Genomic DNA, 20,000 nt, shown 5'->3' on the forward strand with positions numbered 1-20,000 from the left:
CAGTCCTAAAATTAAAGAAAAAATGAAAATCAATGCACAATCCTACATATACACAATGCAGGAAGAGGAAATTGAATCCAATGTTTCATGACCAGGTTTACTTTATGACAAAAGCAATACCAATAAGAAGTAAATAGAATCTGGTTTTCAATTGAGTGTCGAAAGTTAAATTAGCGAATTGCTTTGGTTTTGCTCTACTTAACTCAGTGATAATGTTCTTGTAATAAAGTGAATTGAATTGAATTAAATGACAATAAACAGTTTAAAACTCCACTTCACTAAAGAACGGTGCCTACTAATTCAAAGTTATTTCTTCCTGGTTTATGAATATGTGGGAAAAGCAGATCTTTAATAACAAGTGTTCTTGACATCCAAAAAGAAAATTGGGCTAACCAAGGATTTTTTAGAGATAATTAATCAACAATATCTGTAAAAAGCTTTAAAATACAAAGCAATGTATGGCGTTCATTTCCAAACTGAAGCCTATTTATCTCTGAACAATGGAAGTTTACCGGTACCCCCAATCTTCTTTTTGGATACCAAGAACACTTGCTTAGTTTTGATTTCTCCTCATAGTCTTAAACTGCAAAAAAGTATCCTTGTATTAGACGTATTAAAGCATCACTCATAGGAACCCTTCGAGATGCACAGAAAGTATGCACAATAAAATAGTCGGCACCGTCCTTAATTGTCTCAGTTTACAGCTGTACATAAGGAGTAGATAAATTTGACCCACCTTGCATTCTCAGCAGATACATATGACGTAGCTACCCTTAAAGATGGTTTTAATGGTTTGTGCCTCTGTTGCCATACCTCATCAGGAGTGCGAAACGGACCCTGGAAATCACATTTTTAATTACATTGAATACTATTGATAAGTAGCTTTCTTAAAACCATCCCATTACCCTTTTGCTGAAGTAATTCACCTTGTTTTCACCACAATAACCCAATGACCCTAGCCTGCGAGCAAGCTCTCGCGGGATGTGGGTGGGCCCAGGAGAGAGTTTGCTCGCTACAGTGACGCTACAGTGACCCCTGAGAGTGACACTTATACTGTAGATAGTATTATGTCTAATGCCAGACGATTCTACTCGTCGATGGGGTGCGTCCACGGCCGTTTGAGGTGTGAATGGGTTAAGCACAATGCACTGGCTTCTACATTCTATTGCTGTTAATTTATGCATTGAACAGGGAATGAGTGTTAATCCATTGACACCTGAACCACCCTGGACTGCCCCCCCCCCCTCCCCCCATTGTGAACCGCCCTGGACTGCCCCCCCCCCCCCCCTTCCCCCCATTGACGAGTAAAATCGTCCGGCATTAAACAGAGTAAAATCTCTTACGGTAAGTCCCACTCCTAGGTGTCAATAGGCCGATTTAGCAACCGAACGGGAACGTCAGTGGCATCGTCGCGCACAGAAAAAACACCAATGCGAATTCAGAATAGAATAGACTCCAATCTTTTCTTCTCTATTCTAAATTCTCATTCATGGTAGTTTTGCTGCGCGCGAAGTCGCCACTGACGTTCCCGTTCTGTTGCTAAATCAGCCTAACGGGTTAAACAGGGAGTGACGCGTGGATGCTAATTAACCCTTTGACGTCCAAACCGGGCTAAACCAGCCAGACTTTGTATTTCACTCTGTCTAACGCCAGATGATTTTACTCGTCAATGGGGAACCCCTGGGAGTCAATGGGTTAATCACTCACTCAAAAACTATGTTCCTATTAATGTAACCTTGGATTAGTCCATCGAGTGTCAAGTATTTATGAGTCAATGAGTCAATGAGTCAATGAGTCATGAGTCAATGAGTCAATGAGTCATGAGTCAATGAGTCAACGAGTTAGTGCAGTTAATTAAACCATAAAATGAAAGCTAAAATTTCAGAGAGTGCTTTGGCCTAATCACTGAAACAAGGGCTTAGGCTTAATCAACAAATTATTACTACTTGACTGTGAGTCCATTGACTCATGACTCATGACTCATTTGACTCATAAAACATGTGTTCTCTAGTCCATCATTTTACTTCAAACACAAGCACTTTCATAAACACCCAAGAAAAAGTTCATTTACTGGTGGAAACCTTAACCCATTCACTTCTCAAGCACTCTAGGATGCTCCTAGTTGACGAGTAAAATTGTCTGGCATTAGACAGAGGAAAATCTGTTAAGTCCAATGAGTTTTTTACCACAATTGCTCGTAATCTTGCAATCTGATTGGCTCATTTGCCGTTGTCGATAAGAGTCTAGACAACGCTGCTCGAGTCATGCTCGCGCCAATTTGTCACGCAATGCAATGGCCACTCAGGAACACTCATTTTGGCAAATAAACCAATCATACTGCGAGAAAGTTATAGACATCGCCTGCTCTTTCTTCGTGTCATGATTTTGGTCATGGTCTGAAATAAACACTTCTTTGGCATTGCGCCTCGTGAGTCCACAACATTTTGACCACTGTGATGACGAATATTGTTGTCGATAAGAGTAAACACAACACTGAACCACTTTCAATTTGTTAAAAAGAACATTTCCATAGAAATTTATTACAACCTATTGACTCCTGGGAGTGAAACTCTGATTTAACTCTGTCTAACACCTGACAATTGTACATGTATTAATTTTGTCAACTTGGGGGCCATGTCCTAGGTCGCCTGTAGGGACAATGGGTTAATGCAATATTTCTATTACACAACCATTTTTCTACAGGGGTTTTACTATTCAGTGAGATACTGGTAACAAAGGCAAAATATTTAGCACATGATGTGTCATTTAAGTCTTGTGAAGAAAAATTCAAATTTGCTTCAACTATTTTATGGCAAATTGCTGATAAACCAGAGATGTATCCAGAGTGCGTCATTGCCTCCTGAGACGCACTCGTTTTTCTTTTGTACGCACAGAATATAGAATCAAGGGTCCATTTGGACACATAAGAAATCGAACGTTTTTGCATAATTTTTACAAACGCCAGGAAAAACATACGCACGGCATATTTCAAAATGAAAGTGAACATTCCCAATTCTCACCATGAAGAAATGATCAAGTTCCTTAAAATTAATTTCAAGGTAAGCTGTTATTTTCGGATTTTTGTAGTCGCATGGAGGTTTGTTTTAATTCCCACATGAAATCAATAAATAAATTAAAATTATTGGATTAAAAATGAATGTCCTTTGGTGCTAACTTACAGAATTTGAAGATATGGTTTGAAGGTGTTTTGTTTCAAAAAAGCTGAGATCAAAGTGGAAATTGCCAGGAAATGCAAAATATGTACACTTTTCCAAAGTTTAAATGCATAAACGCACCTGTACTTGACCAGACGTTTTCATGGAAATTGGTGGCAAAGGGACAGTCTTTGACTCTCTGGATAATGTTTTCACATTTCTGGAGCTATTAAGAATCTCTGCCGCATCTGAGTGAAGCTGTGCTTGAAGGCGCTGACGACTTCTTTGGCTGAGCGGTCTAGCGTTCCTAAGCTCTCTCTCTTTTGCAGATGGGTTGGGCAAGTGGAAGGGCGAGTTGTACACTCCAGGAATTTGATGGGTACTGATCAGATAATGAGTTCTCTTTGCTTTCATTTCTTTTGCAAGCTATTGAACCAAAAAGAAAATGATACAATGATAGAGTCAATTAACAATTATTGGATGAGGTTGAGCATGTTAGCGATAACTATCAAGGCCAAAGTTTGTCTTATCTGCTGAAGCCGAAGGCTGAGGCGGATAACACAAACTGAGGCCTTGATAATTATCGCTAACATGCGAAACCCGAATTCAATAATAATTGTTTTATTATGCATATTCCTGAGCTGAGCTCCGCCATGACAAAACTGATCAAACTGCTGGTTAGTGTGTCAGGTGACGTCACTTCTGCATGCATAAAACTATTGTCTGTAGGTATGACGTCAATTCTACATATATAAAATCTATTGTTTGTAGATATGACGTAAGAGAAACAGAGCAAGCAAGAATTAGCTGCGTGCTTGTAGCTAATCAAAATCGAGCTGGTGCCACCAATGTATAATAATACAATTTGCTAGAGTAACATCACCCTGGAATTAGCCAATGTCAAAAATACCAAGTAAAGCTAAGGTCCTCACAGTTATGGACGTAATTTTAGCAATTGCGTAGAGAAGCCTGAAAAATTCAGCACTTCAACGGGGTTATGAACCTGTTACCTTGTAATACCAATGCAACGCTCTAACCAATTGAGCCATGAAGCCACTGACGTAACTTGGGAGCTGGTCATTTGTGTATTCTAAACATGATCCCCATGAGGAATTAATCAACGATGAAATGATGTATGAAATGATATATGAAATGGGTCGTATACTGAACTGCGGATATGAAATCAAGTGAAGCTATGATCCTCACATTTGTGGGCAAATGACCACCTCCCAACGTCAGTGGATTTATAGCTCAGTTGGTAAGAGTGTTCCACGTCACTGTAACAAAAAAAAAACGAACTGATGGAGTCAAGAATGCATACCATTCTGCCCAGGCTAGAAGTACTTTTGCCCATTCACTCAAATTTTTTTTATGGAAAAAATGAAAAAATAATAATTGACAGAATGCCAAAAAATCTCTTCCAAGCTCCTTGGTGCAGGAATGCAGGCTACGACTACACAGTCTGAGGCTAATTTCTGATGAAGTCACCTCAGTCTATGCCCCTGTACTCTTCTGGGCAATAACATATGAGAATTTTGAAATTAATGAAAAAAGTCCTTGTTAAAACAACATGTCTAATAAGTATGAACAGGTACCTTTTCTTCCAGCTCTTTCTTTAGCATCCTTTCTTGTTGTGATTTCAAAGCAAACTCTTGCAGCTCTTTCCTAAAGAAAATATTAATGAATTAACACTTTAACATTGTAGGGGGATCAAGTGAAACAAAGCCCTTAATCTGTCCACCTAGTTGACAGGTAAAATCGTCTGGTGTTAGCAAGAGTAAAATCTGTAAGTCTCGCTCTCAGATGGAAATGGGTTAACAGCTGAAGAAAAAACTTACTGTTAACGTTCAAAAGGATGCTTCTACTTACATGTATCTTCAACAGCTGGTGCTCACCTTACTATTTCATTCTTAGCAACAAGACCCTGTAAGTAGCGCTTGCGACTGTGGTAATTGTAGATGTATTTACGAACATAGTAACCTCTCCATGACTTTTGGATCTGAAACATAAATAATCACAATGTCATTGTACAGTCAGTTTTCATGTCATACTGAAAAAAATCAAATCACTAACAAATAATAAAATTATTATAATTAAAAATCCTTGTTCCCAGCTTTTCTCTACTTCCCTTTCCCTGGAGAGGGACAGGGGAATTGACAAGACAGACAATCATTTGTTCTTGTGGAACTAAACTTTGGTTCAGCCTCCAATACAATAGCACTGATAAGAATTTTTTGCTTTTTTGTAACATGTACCTTTTGGTTTTACAGTGCAACGCACCTTATTGTGGCCACCCAACAAACTTTCACGTTTGACAACTACGTGTAAATACGTCAACTCAACAACCCATGCAACGGTGTTCAAGTCAACTTACAACCGTGCGAACTTTGCAAGGAGGGGTGACTGTCAATCAAATTCGTACACCCTGATTGGCATGTAAGTTTTAAAAAACTTTGTTAGGTGGCCAGTCGGTAAGGCATGTCGCACTGTAAATTAATCATATTATTACTTACTATCATTGCTTGTCTATTATAAAAGTCAATTCGCAGCTTGCTCAGCCTTTCCTGTTAAAAACAAAGTACAAACTTAAGAAACTTTTAAATTTAAATAATTATGAATAGTAACAATCATCATTGCCATCGTCGTCATCATCACCACCACCATAAAAGGAGGAAGTGCTGAGCACCGAGGTCATCAACTGATATTTTCTTCCTACCCCACAGGCTAAGTGGGATGACTTTGTCGAGACATGGTTGATAAAAGAATTCAATGACACAAAATCATCCTATTCTCTGTATGAACAGATTAAAGGCTGTTGTTTCTTTGCTGAGATTGTTGGAACTGTTCTACTTTTTAGAAATATCTGTTCTACTCTATTTTCAATTTACATGAAAATGTGCCTCAAAAGGAGAACTACTGGTACTGTCTGAAAGTAGTGGTCTTTCTATGGTGTGCGTTATATTCCTTGGAACAAGTACTGTATGAATGCAGCCCAATATTCTAGGAGTTCTCCTCAAATCAGGTGGTGACGAGTGGAATTAGGGAATAATTTCACGCATGTTTTGTCCAAAATCAAATAATTCCCTCAGCCTTTAAAACGCAAATGAAATTATTCCCCATTTCACAAGACTAGTATACCATTTGATTAGATATGACAAATCACCTTCATAAGGCATGGGTTTTTTTCAAACCTGGATGCCATTTTGGCACTGTTGGAAAAGTTGCCATGGCAACATTGTAATTTCACATGTGAAATTATAAATTAATGCTGAAATTTTGTGCCAAAATTAAGGAGTAATTTGTCAACCATGTTATTACTGTTATTACTATTATTCCAAATAATAATATTAAACATTATTATTGTTATTGTCATTAGTCCTACCTGTACAAGTCTTCTGTAAATCTCTCTGCCTTTGTAGCCTCTAAAATGTCTTTGAATTGTGGCGGCACAGTAATGGAGAAATCTGAACATTCAAAATTTTAAAAACAGACAGTAAATTATGTTCCAGATTACTTGTTGACTCACAAGGTTTAAAACAGCAACAATACCTTAAATAGGCTCGAACTTTGGTGCCTCTAAACCAGCACTGGATCTTAAGAGCTGCCTGGAACTCCCTATGTCTTTGATATTCTGCTTCCCTGTGTAATAGCAGTAGATCATGAGAAAGCTGTGACCTCAGTGACTTCACACTGAATATCCACAATTTACGGCCCAATAATTTTGTTAATTGGTAATTATATGTAAGGCCTAAATTTCGTATTAATTTTTTTTTTAAAATCACATATCCATAATAGCCTGCGAAAATAGATCCCCTATTTGCCCACCATTACCAGGGAAGGGTGTAGTAGCCTACAAACCACAACTAACCATCAACAGCCTTTTTCTGCGCCCCAAAGAGCTACCGGTAGATGATTCTGATTGCCAGAAATCAGGCGTAGTGTACAAAATCAATTGCACACAGTGTAATTTTGTGTACTATGGCCAAACAGAAAGATCATTAAAGACATGAAATGCGGAGCACAAAAAGGCAGTGGCACTGTTTTGACCAAAACACCAAAGTTGCAAGCCATGTCCACGTCATGTCAAGGTTGTTGGTTTCGAAGCTTATTACCATGAGCGAATTTTCCTTGAAGCCTCGAAGCCTGGCACTCTACTTTAGACTGGAACGCTGGGAATTATCATATCGTACTTTCAAAGGCATCATGCGAGCATGAATTACTTGGTCACGTGTGCAAGCCTCGCGATACATTACTTTAAATAGCGTATGATAACTAAGTCCACTTTCATATCACTGATGAAGGCTTAAGAATTAGCCGAAACGTCTGTTGAAAAATATCAAGAGTCAGAGGCAAACCTTTAACCATAGAATTTATGGAGATAAGTGGCCCTGTATGAACGATCCTTTATTAATTAAGGTGCTGTCGCAATGTGCGACTGTTTTCCAGCAAATTGTCTCACAATGCCATGGCGAGACAAGTTGCACTAAACATTGCCCAACGTAAAATACCTTGCAACGGTGAAAAACGTTGTGAGAAAAGTTGCAGAAACTGTTGCAGAAAGTACATGTAAAATTTAGTTCTACTTTCAGCAATGCTTTATTAAAGCCACGCTGCAATGAACTTCTTTTAAATCATTGCGTAGCGAAACATCTGTCCTGCAACTTGTGTCACAAGGGTTTGTGGCACCAGCCAATGAAAATGTTCCTCCAGCCTCGAGTGATCATCGAAAACGAGACAAGTTGCACGAAACGTTACCAAGTGTACAATAACACCCATCAAGCAACTTGTTTTGCAGTGTGATAACTTTTGTCGCTACAAAATTGAGAGACAAGTTGCAAGAAAAATTGTCGAGTGTAACAGCACCATTAGACATCGTCGACAATTTTCAAAGGTGGAGGAGGGAGCGCTCCAAGTGATTAAGCTGTAAAGTGTGCTGATGATATTAAGGATCTTGGCAAGATCTGTCAAGGATTCTTTTTGAAAGTCCTTATTTGTCTTCGAAGGTTTCAAAGGTGGAGGATTGGGGAGGCTGCGCGGAGCAGTGGTTGCAGCGCTGGATTTGCACATGTACACAAGAGGTTCTTTTATATAAGGCGGACAACACAGAAAATAATATATACACATGCTCAACTGTTTTAAAGCTCAACACATCAAATCTAAACGCATTCAATGATAATAAATAATATATAAAAAAATACAAATACCTAATTTGAAATATTAAAGAGAGAGATTGTTCAGCTAACCTTTTCTTTTTGAATAATTGGTCGACAACTTCACCTTTTAACTCCATCAAAGCGATGAACGTCGCCATTTTGTCTTCATCACTAGCTGGTTTCCATGGAAACTAATATAAGCAGCCAATCTAAGACCCAGGCACTCTCCACTTTTCTTTTCAATGAGCTCGAGAGGTTGAAGAAGTGACGTCAGTGTTGTATTTCGCAATAATCAAATATAGATCGTTTTGACGTGACGTCATTAAATCGCGAAATTTTGAACTGCACTTCCTTGACTATACCGTATTTCCTCGAATAATAGCCGTCCCTCGATTAATCGCCTCCCTCGAATAATCGCCCCCCCCTTTGACCGAAATATTTAAAATTATCGCCTCCCTCGAATAATCGCCCGCCTCCCCTCTGATCCAGTTAAAGTCATCAGCGATGATTCAGGCTCTGACGCCGAAGATATTAACATTGAACATTGATTACCGTAATCAACGAAACAAAATACGGTAATCTAGATTTAAACCTTTTCTCAAGTTTTTAGAGCAATAGCGTCTTTCGTTTTGAAAATACAGCCTTGCGTTACACTACGTATGTGTACCAGTTCATGAGTGAAAATAACGTGTTTCCATGGCAAAGTAAATTCCAAACGTTTTGCTGATTTCCGGCGGCCATTTTGGTGTCACCATACCAAAATGGCATGGCGCCTACGTACAAAACTCTTAAAAGTTTCTTGAGACGTTTCGGCCAATAAAAATTATTTACCAGACAGACTTGTGACACTTTTCTTGGTCTTTTTCATCAACGATTTAGAATTAATTTTTTTCTTGCCTGACAGTGAAATGAAAACGATCTATAGTTCTTAATTCAGGGTATCATGGCAATATTCCTTTTATCCGTGACCAAGATAAGGTCATTTTTAATTCTCCTGGAAGGAAATTTTCACAAATTATCGCATGCAGTCATGTTAAATCACCCGTGTATCCTGAAAAACTTTGCTAACATCTGAAGCGATGAAATCGCGCGCTGAAAGCAAGAGCCATAATGGCTCTTGCTGAAAGTCAATATTTTTGCGCAATTCTTCTTTGTTAGAAAGATTGCCAAAAAATGTCCGTATCAGCGAAAACAGCTTTTATTTCCCAACTCACCGAAATAATTTTGCAACATGAATCGTAATTTTCCTCTGACACGTGCACGCCACTTCTAAGCTGTCACGCGAGAAAAGAGTGTTCAGAACGTGCTGTCTGCGTGAGTGCATATTTTTCTGCATCACTGATTGTCACGAAACACTATTATGCGTGACACAAGTGAGCATCTCATTTCCCCTCAAATTTCCAAAGAAGAGCTAGAGTTTTTCTTTTTATTGGTGTCGCTCATTTTCAAGCAAAATCTGCAGATAAAATTACAGTTCTCGATTACTAAATACTAAAACAATCCCTTGATGTACTTTTTTATTTCGGCTGTCACTTCTCAGCTCTGACTACTTTCAAATGATTTTTGTATCAACAATGTCCTATTTCCAGGAGTTTAAGATAGTCATGTTCCCCTCAAATTTAAACTTAATATTTGCTTAATGGGAAGATGTGGTAAGTTTGCCAAGTTTTTTGACAAGTTGTCTATTAAACAACAGCTTAGCTTTCTGACTAAAAGTGATGTCACGAAAAATGCGCCCACGTTTTTAAGCCGCCGCTCTGTCAAAGTTTGAAGTAGTTTTTAAAGTTTTTACGAAGTAAGAATTATGTTAAAAACAATTTGAAGTTTGGAGCTTTTTTCGTTATGGATGATCATAACCATTTTTAGATTAGTCCTCACCTAGATACCGAAAGAGAGGCTCACTAAATATTGCACCCAAACAAAACATCGGTCACTTCCTTATACCCTGACCTTTTCGCTTTCTAGAGTAAGTTTAAACAATTACATAGGTCCCCACTTAATTGTGCGATTCCTGTCAAAGAGTCTAATTTAACTAACGGGAAGTTTTTAAAACTCTTTGAAGCGAAGTCTTTTTTTTTTTACGGCCCACGCTACACGGCCACGCGCTGGGCGTGTTGTAGAGAATGTCCTAGAATATTCTTGACTCTTATTTTAACCATGGAAAATTCTCTTTACTTTAAGATTTTCTGTTCTCAAAGCGCCTAAGCGGCTCTCAGATAAACTGGTCTTTCTGTTGTTTGACAACTTCACACGCGAATATCACAAACGTGATGAACGCGCGGAAATGGTCAAGACCCGCGTGTAATGTTTATTTTAAGACCGCGGGAAATTTCGTTTCCTTATCGCAATTATTCCCGAGTGGCCACACGTTGTAGCGTTCGGCAATCTCCGGTGAGGTTCGCCTAGGTGGTAACTCCATATATGGTAGGTGGCGTCGGCTATCGTCAGCAATTTTTTGGTTTCTATTTGAATGCGTTATCTCATTGGCTGTAGATGACATCACTTGGTTCTTTGAACGAACTATTTTTAATACACTCTCTGAACTAGCTATGCAAGAAGCGTTGTGATAAGAGAATTGTAATTACAGTCTTTCGAAAGCGAAAGGCTTTGTTGGAAACTTTATTGGTAACGCTAGTTCAGTAACAAAGAGAAAAACAGGTTCGTGCTTTGCGAAAAAGTAAGTGTTGGAAATATTATACACGTGTGAAAAGAGTGCATTCGTCTTCACTACTCAGGCAAGCAGCTGCTATACGCCTTTTACATCGCACGCCTTGTTTGGCTTTTAATTTTATCTTAATGCCTCCACTGCTTCTGGAACCAAGACCCACTGTATCGAAAGTTGGATGTGTGAATCGACCCTTCAACATGTCTAGTAGCGGAAAATGGAAATGCGTTTCTTCTCGCGAACTCGCACAAAGACTGAACCATGTAGATGATGATGTTGGTACATCTAACTCGGCCGAATTTCTAATAGTTGACTGTAGATCGTTAGTCGCTTTTAACGGATTGCATATTAGAGGCGCTATTCATGTGAACTGCACTGGAATAGGGAGAAAAAGGCTTTCGCAAGGAAAGGCAAAGCTGAAAGACTTAATATCTTCTGCTGAGGGTAAACAGAAGTTCATCAGTGGTGGAGTGGGGACAAACTTTGTCATCTACGACGAGCTATCCAGCGGACCAGAAGATGATTGTAATCCCTGTCGTCCTATTTGCTTAGTTTTGCAGACTCTTTTGAAAGAAGGAAAAGATATTTCAGTTCTGAAAGGTGAGTTTACTAATTTTAGATTATTTCCTATTGATTAAAATACGTATTTTGGGCGATGAGCTCTGCATACTAGCGTAACACCGTCAAATGTCAACAAATGAGCCAACGAGTTTCGCAAGCGCTCGACGATTTTTTTCGTGTTTTGCAATTGAAAGCATATTTCCGATTTTGCCAGCGTTGGCTGTAGTTTTTGGATGCGTAACCATTGCTCTTGATTCTGTTGTGTGAATCTAATTTAAAAGCCGTGTAACCTCATGACCAGTGTTAATTTTTCTCGTATTATATCCAGCGTGAGTTGGTCACGTTTAATTTATGCGAAAAGTTCTTTGACGCACTTCGTGGTTTTAATGAGGGATCAGAGTTTTTGTATTTCTTTTTTGTTTCTCCTTCCTTTTGACAGGAAATACGCTGACGTTAGTAATTTGACGTCGTGAAACTTAAGTTCTAAACTTGCTTGCTCTTAAAAGTTAATAAAGAAATGTTTGGGGTTCAAGAAGAATATTTTATATTTTTTTGTATCCGAACAATACAACTTCAATGGGGTACTTTGAAGTACAATTAGGTTAATTTTTTTTTACTCTCATGACAAAAAAAAAACTAAATCAAATGGGAAACTGTAGACCTAGGGACAATAGTTAACACGGTTTTGTGAGAATTTTGCCCTTGTGTGACTGTTCAGATAGATTATTTATTGTAATGGGAAGCCTTTTTGAACTTTTGGAATGAACTATGACATAGGTTCAGAGATATGGTTGGCATGCTTATCTCTCTAAAGTTATGCAGAACTAAGGTAATTTTTACATTTGTTGCTCCAGTCCCTGAATTAAATACTCAAAGAGTTTTTATGAATCCATGGTACCCCCAATCTCATAGGAACACTCCCTCTCCAAATGCAAGCTCCTTTTCCTGGTCAACATGAAGGTGTGGCAGTCTGTTCATCATTATCATACATTTTGAGTAAATTTAGCCATGCACATTTTTGTCCACAGATTACATAATTTTGCAAAGTGCATTCTCTGTCATGCATTACAACCATTTAATTGGTGGCATTTCTGGCACTTAAAAAATGTGTCTTTTATTCTTACTAGAGTTTCATTATCTTCACAGACTTTTTTTTTTTTTGTTTCAAATATGCATAGTTCTATTTGCTCGGATGTTCATAAATAGGAATGATGAAATGAGCAATGATGTGTAATTCCTTGACAGCTTAAAATATTGGTATTAGATTTCACGTTCCTCTGGCCAATATTCATTAGAGCTTGGTTTACCACAAATGGATTACACAGCAGAAATTCTGCTTTTATTCATAAAAAGTTTTAGACAAACATTTATTGAGAATTACTTTAATAGATAACAAGCTTTCTTATCAAGCTTTTGTACCCCAGTCTTCAGAAAAACCGTCCTCAGGCTGCCAGTCTATTTTTTTTGCCCATTTGACATTGCCTCAACAATTTAGACTATCTAAAATATTGATAACAATATTAATAGTCATTATTAAGGCACAGTGGCGACTGTCTGTGTGAGATTAATGTTTGCCAATTACATCCAATTGTAGTCTTAAGGGAGGTTGATATTGAAAAGACAAGGATGAGGTTTAGGTTTGCCTGAACTTGCTTCTTGGGGCAGTGTCATGTTTAGACAGCTTTCAGAGTTCACCGTGGTGGGGGATTTTTGTCATTATGGCAAATTGTAGTAAACTACTCTAGAGGGATTGCAAACAACTAGTTGATTAACCACGGTCTAAAATCACGGGCCAGTTAATTTTTGTAAGTAGCTGGAAATGAGGAGTCTCGTATCATTGCCAAGTACTGAGTCAACTTATTAATTCAGTCAGAGGATATTTGGACAACTGTTTGGGAAGTTCAGGGATCGAATCTTAATCATTCCAACACTAATACAATGTAGTCTTGCAAATCCTGGAAAGAAAGTCCTCTGTTTGCAACATTTGACATCTGCAGAAATTTAGGCTTCATCGTTATTGAGGTATAGGATACTTGTTAAAGATGAGTATTGGAGTGTGTTGGGGGTATGCAACCTTTGGTGATGGTTTGACCTTTCTTCTTGCAACATTTCTGTCTTGTTGTGTGTCGTCTTGAGAAAAGGCTTAAAATTAATATGTCACATGAACTGCAACTGCTTTGACAAGTGTTACAATGTAGTACGAAGAAACAGAAGACTTGAAATGTGCTTGCCCTTGTGACATAAGGTTTAAGAATGCGAATGAACAAGTAAGTTGTATCTGTTTAATAGCAAAGAATGCTTTGTGTGGTTTTTTTGCTTATATCTTACAGGGTGTTGCTAAGTGTTGAGTTTGTGGATGATACCTTAATGTGAGAGCATTCACAAATGAAAGCTCTTGCATGGAGCGGTAATTTCCTGTGATGGCTGTTTATTTTGCTGTATTCATGAGTCTGTGGATGAAATTCTTAAGGGTAGCCATTCAAGTGAAATCTATTAAGCTTTGCCTTCCTGTGGTGCTCTGTGTTGTTTACTATGCTGCACAAGGTGGTTCTAACTTGTGAGTTTGTGGATGAAATTCTGAAGGGTGGCCATTGAAATAAAAGCTGCGTACTTTCCTGTGGTGCTGTTAATTATGCTGTTTAAGATGATTTAGAATTTTGAGTGTGTGAATGAAATCCTAATGTGTCACTATTCATATGAAAATCACTAAGCAGGACTTTCATGTTGTAATGTTAAGTTATTATTATTATTATTATTGAGCAAGGTGGTTTAAAGTTTTGTGACTATGAATGAATTTCTGGAATTTTGCAATTCAAATGAAACCTGTTTTTTCCTGAAGCTCCATTCATGCTGTTCGTAAGGCTTCTAGCTTTGCAAATTGTTCCTAATATTTGAGCTTGTGGTTGAAATGTGACTTTTCAAGTTCTGGCAATTTCTGTTATTTGATATGCATGCTCTATTATGCTCTTAAAGTAACAAGTGACATTTTGTGAAGAACATGCAAGTATATCATTCCATAATAATAGTTGTCCTGCTTTTTGCATACAAATTGTCAGTTCTGTAGATCATTTTTAAAAGACCATTGTAGGCATTCAATCATTAAAGAACTATTGAAATTGGAAAGTAGATCAACTGATCCCTAAAATAAGCTTTTTGTAACATGTCAAGTGAACTGTGAACACGGGTTGATTTAGGTGACTAAATAATGTCAGAAACTTCAAGACAGAACAGATTGTGACAAAACCAAATTTGTTTTCATTAAGTAACTATTTCACTTCACAAGTGTCTACACAAGAGTTTTTAATTAAGTTGACTCCTTTTTAATTATATGTCTTTTGAATAGAGATTTTGCTTTCATTTTCAATTACCTGATGTTTCATTCTGGTAAATATTGTTAGGATCATGTAATAACTTGAAGGGTCATTTAATTTCTTTAATTAACACTTCTGCCTTCTATGAACCATCCAGTCTTAGCTATTTTATGATAGATAATCCTAGGTTTGTTAGATTTCTGGTAGGAGCTTTATGTAATTGAAGGACTTATTTTGGTCCAGTTTTGAAGACAAAATATTTTTTTGTTTTTATTGTTGAGCCCTTGGAACAGAAAGAAAAGCCCAGGTATTGGTCAGTAAGTCCCCTATGAGGGCTAGTCAGTAAGACCCATATCACGCATGACCTGAGTGGCCGTATCGTGCCTGGGCGATACAGACCACTGACTGTAAAGACATTACAACATTTCTTTTCACCTTGCCTTGATATCTGTCTTACCTGAACTTATGAGGTTCATTTGTAGCGGTAAGTGGTTGCATTGGGGTTGACTAGCTTGATAACCTGGGCAGTGATGCCGTGTCGGGTCTTGTCCCTTGGGCCCCTGGATTTGCCAGTCAAAAAATCTTTTGGTAAGTGAGGGAAAAAGTTCATTGCAGTTCATGATTCCCTCAAGGTGATGCAGAATATATGTTTAGGTAACTTTTATAGAATTGGCAGATACTTGGTCGTTTTAACTGGTATCTTGGAAGACAGGTGAATTTCCATACTGAGGGAGTATTGAATTAAATTTTGTGAATATGAAGAATAACATTTCTGAACAAATCAAAAACTGTTCAAACTGATATTTTTTTGGTCTTGATCAGTGTCAGAATTAATGATTTGAAGAGTGATTTACTTAATTAATTAAATTGGATACAAGTTCCCTCTTAAAAGTTCTAAAGTGATGATATTGTGGTAAATGGAAAGATTTTATTGTAAATAGGTTTCTTTCCATCAATATGGAATAATTGATCTTTTTTACTTTAAAACCTCTGGATGAAAATATCGGGGTTGAAGTCATTTTACCACAACTGGTCGAAGAAAGAGGTATATCTTACTGCATGTGAGGTTATTTTTCAGTGATAGTTAAATTCCCACTGTTAATTGAGAAATTAAGTTCTCAAGTTAAATGAAACTCTCACCCCGATGCAGACAGTATAAAGAGAGGTCAGCCTTTCCTACCAGGAGAATTTGGAATTCTTGTACCTTGTTCAAAATTGACAAGGATCACAAACCATCTTGTACCCTAACTCAACTCCAACTGAGTGTCAAGATTAGGTCATGAAATTTGATGGATCAGTTTAGTATCAGCCGCTTGTAACAGATGTTTTAGAAACGTGTATCTTTGCAAAGACAAGTTTCCCTGCTTAAAGGGTGTTTTTTTCAGCGACTCTTTTTCTAGTTTTGGAGAGCTTACTCAGAGCGTTGGGAAATGTTTTGTGGGCGTCGCCCGTTGACTGAAAATATCTCGTTTTAGTAGAGAGTGTTTTGCAAGTTTCTTGAATATGTTTTAAGTTTTTTAGTGTTACTCGTGGTGATCAGAACTCAGATTTTTATTTTTTATGTTCAGTCGGTTTCGTCGATTATATCAGTTTTAAAGTACAAATTGTCAAGGTTGTTGCGAAAATCATAGGAACTTTTAGTGACATTCTTTGGAAGTGTTTATAAACCAAGCTGAAACATGTTATTATGAATTCAAAGCCAAAAGAAGTAAAATTTGTCAGCAACTTAGCGTGCATTGCACCGTAGAATAGAGGTTAACCCGTCTTTAAGCGGTTTGTCTTTCGTGAGTGTTTTCGAATTTACTGTTCGTGTGAATCGTTTCGTAATGGTCCAGCAGCGAGGTCAGGATAACTTCTCCCCTTTGTAAAAGTGAAATTCAGTCTTATAAAGGCACAGTTTTGAGTGTCTTTCTCTCTCAATTCTACGAGGGTTGAAAGCACTGAAACTGAGCTAGGGAAGAAACTTTGGCCGACGATCGAAAATATAGAAAATTGACAGGTATTTTGACAGAAAAGCACCAGTGCATACAGCCGGCAGGATAATTAGTCAAGGTACAAGAGTCTGTAATTGTTAAGTCATAATTGAGTAATACCTGTCTCTTCGTTTCTCAATGATCTAATGACGCTTTTCCTTTACGTATATTTGTTAAGAGTTACACGAACTTTGGTGAACGGAGTTTTACACTGTAGGCAGTGTGAGAATTTCGGCGGATTATGACTGCGCAGTGCTGCGAACGAACAAAACTTCTGCAAAGACGTGGGTTCTCTCACTTAACAGGTAACGATACACTTAAAATATCTGCGGTGTCTGGAGCACTGTGCACTTGTATTTGTTATAGCAGGTGGTTGCGGTCATAGTGGCTTAGTTGAGCCATGCACTGCAGCGATTTCGCTGCAAAGTGCTCCGCCGATCGACAATTTTGCTAATAGCAACACAACTTTTTTGTTTCGATCAATTCTTGAGTGCGTTGGAAGCTTTTGTCAGACTTCTTCGTGTTGAATTTATTTTGTTCATCCGGTTGGTTTCTCACCAAAGTTGAACCTCAAGTAAAAACAGCCTTTTCGGGAACAGTTCTCCCTCGTCTGGGATTTCACTTCAGGTTGCAAGTTTCGTCTGGGAGTGCCGAGTTTTCGAGGGCATTTTCACGGCAAAATGTGGCTGAAAAGACGAACTTCCGGTGTTCTCTGATTCAACTTCCGGTTCATTTTGTTTGGTACCCGCTATTTATTGTGGAGCTGTCACAAACTGTCTGTTACAACTCTGTTGTAATTGTTTAGTCTCTCGTCCTTTACAGCTGTCATTTTTCCTTCGAGGCCATGATAACAAGCGCGATTTTCGCTTCTCTTTGGAGGGAAAAGTTTGAAAATATTCATGGCCTTGAGCTCAACTTGACTTGAAACGGAATTTTTCCAGTCAAGAGTGTAAAAAAAGGTGAAAAATAGTTAATTTGATTTATGGTCAAGGCGTTAAGTTGTTTTAAATTTACATTTTCGAAAGTGAGTTCCTAGTGAAACAAAAGTGGATTTTCAATACAAATTTTGAAACCGATTTAGGAACTTTGTAGTACTTGCAATAAGAAAATCAATGCGCACGAAGCTCTTCGTATCCTATTTTTGCTATCCATTTCCCAACTGCTTCATCGTCACGAAATAAAAAGCGCGTATTTGCACTTTAGGGATTGCACAACCTAGATAATAACGTTCATTCTCCCAACTAGTATCATAGAGATAGAGTCTGTTGGGTAGTTATGGGAATTTGGTGTTGCATCAAGATCACACCTCTTGAGCTTATCGTAGTGTTCATTCTTAATACCTGTCTGACACTGACGTTTCATTGAATTGTGAAGAGAATTTCATACCGAGGAGTCAAAGGAATGAAGCCATCTGTTTTCTTTCCCTGTAGCAGTTAATCTGGAAAATACACATTGGTTTTGCTAACACGCCGCTATCACCATTTTAGGGAATTTAAGATCTACGACGGCGACGGTCGACGAAAACGTTTCTTCAAAATATAACTTGGCTCTATCATAAGTCTTTCTCGATTATTCAGTCTGGTTCACGTCCTACAATGTGGGCGAAGTATCCCAAAAATGAATTAGTACGAGCGGTTTCAGAGTTAAAATAAAGAATGAAAGATTCTCTGTCGAATGCTTACGTTGTCGTCAAAACCTCAAAATTGGTGATTTCACGTCGTCCTTATTCAGAGGACCGCTAAGATACTTGCTAAAATCCGTGCTGCACGTGCTGCACGATTATTTATGCTCTTTTAACCAATGATATTAATGTTTTGTGGCCGTGTTGAAGTCGTAGCCGTCGCCGTTTCTTAAATTCCCTATTTATTTGTGAGCGGCCCAAGAGTTTATAGGAGGGGCTGTGTAGCATTTTATGATCGACCAATCGAAAATAAGGGAAAAACATTCAAAGGCAATGATTTGTTTAAAACGAAATTGCAGCGTTGACACTGATGAAAAGAGGTTTTTAAAAAGTAAAACGTTTCGATCACTTCGGTAACCTTCATCAGTTCTTAGTGATCGAAACGTTTTACTTTTTAAAAACCTCTTTTAATCAGTGTCAACGTTGCAATTTCGTTTTATATCATGCCTGATTACAATTATTTTTAATGATTTGTTTGTTTGTTTGTATTGTGAGGAGCCCATTACGTGGAGCCTCCATACGTATGATACTCTTGAATCTTTTTATTTTTAGAACTGCTATTTATTATATAAACACCAATGAAATACCAAGTGAGCTTCGCGCGAAAACATTATATCTTCACACGTGAAGATAACATGTTATTTTCACACATGAAAAGATCGCTGTTGCTATAGTCACATATGAAAATCGCGCCTTTCAATGCCTTTCGTGTGTTGATTTAGTATTTCATTGGTGTTTACATAATAAATAGAATATTACATGGCCGCTTGGAGATACAAAATTTCTCTTCTCATCACTCGAAGAGAAATTTGGTATTTCCGCGCGGCCATATAATATCCTCTATATCTTTTCATCGTTTTGAGACACAGTGGTACCTTCGTGTTCCGGGTGTGCTGCGCGTGTTGTCATCAGCGGCCGACCCGTACTTTTCTTGTGATTGGCTCTTGTGAAAACACCCGCGAAAACCCCGTAGGAGTTGCTTCTAAAAGTAAAAAGATACGGGACAGGGTTGATTCAGAGTGTTGATATAGAAGATAGAGCCTTCGGGTAACGGACTCCTGGTTCTGTATGTATGTGTCTTTCATAGCCTCTAACACATGTTTATTTCTTTGTTCTTCTATTACAGGCGGTCTAAAAGAATTTTGCCGGGATTACCAGAACTTGTGTGAAAATGCACCGGTGACTGTATGCCACGTGACTGATTTTCCTCCCTCTCCGACTCCAACATCGTGTGACGCACTTTCGGGTCGTCCGCAAGGCGCCCCAGTCACCGCAATATTGCCTTACTTGTATCTAGGTAACGAAGAAGGCGCTGCTGACGAAGCTTTGATTGACAGGTTATCAATAAAGTACATCCTTAACTTGACGCCGCGATGTCCGAACTTTTTTAGTCAGCGGTCGGACTTGCATTACAAACAGATTAAAGTTAACGACTCCAGTCAAGAGGATATTGAACAGCATTTCGACGAGGCTATTCAGTTTATTGGTAAGTGATGGAAAT

General features: G+C 38.2%; 2 protein-coding genes across 2 annotated transcripts in view; one reads left to right on the plus strand and one right to left on the minus strand.

The window, feature by feature from the left end:
• Positions 1-8,556, minus strand: part of LOC137985252 (spermatogenesis-associated protein 17-like) — an 18,745-nt gene extending 10,189 nt beyond the window's left edge. Inside the window, exons 1-9 of the mRNA XM_068832818.1 lie at positions 8,399-8,556; positions 6,705-6,794; positions 6,538-6,619; positions 5,669-5,719; positions 5,051-5,154; positions 4,751-4,820; positions 3,297-3,581; positions 737-837; positions 1-5 (exon numbers count right to left, since the gene is read on the minus strand). The exon at positions 1-5 is cut by the window's left edge and continues 43 nt beyond it. Coding sequence (XP_068688919.1) covers positions 1-5; positions 737-837; positions 3,297-3,581; positions 4,751-4,820; positions 5,051-5,154; positions 5,669-5,719; positions 6,538-6,619; positions 6,705-6,794; positions 8,399-8,466 — 856 coding nt within the window. The 5' untranslated portion in view covers positions 8,467-8,556. The remainder of the gene's footprint in view (positions 6-736; positions 838-3,296; positions 3,582-4,750; positions 4,821-5,050; positions 5,155-5,668; positions 5,720-6,537; positions 6,620-6,704; positions 6,795-8,398) is intronic.
• Positions 8,557-10,819: 2,263 nt separating this feature from the next.
• LOC137984293 (dual specificity protein phosphatase 10-like) overlaps positions 10,820-20,000 on the plus strand; it is a 15,095-nt gene continuing 5,914 nt past the window's right edge. The window contains exons 1-2 of the mRNA XM_068831412.1: positions 10,820-11,573; positions 19,626-19,985. Coding sequence (XP_068687513.1) covers positions 11,105-11,573; positions 19,626-19,985 — 829 coding nt within the window. The 5' untranslated portion in view covers positions 10,820-11,104. The remainder of the gene's footprint in view (positions 11,574-19,625; positions 19,986-20,000) is intronic.

This window comes from Montipora foliosa, chromosome 14 (genome assembly GCF_036669935.1).
Source record: "Montipora foliosa isolate CH-2021 chromosome 14, ASM3666993v2, whole genome shotgun sequence".
NCBI lineage: Eukaryota > Metazoa > Cnidaria > Anthozoa > Scleractinia > Acroporidae > Montipora > Montipora foliosa.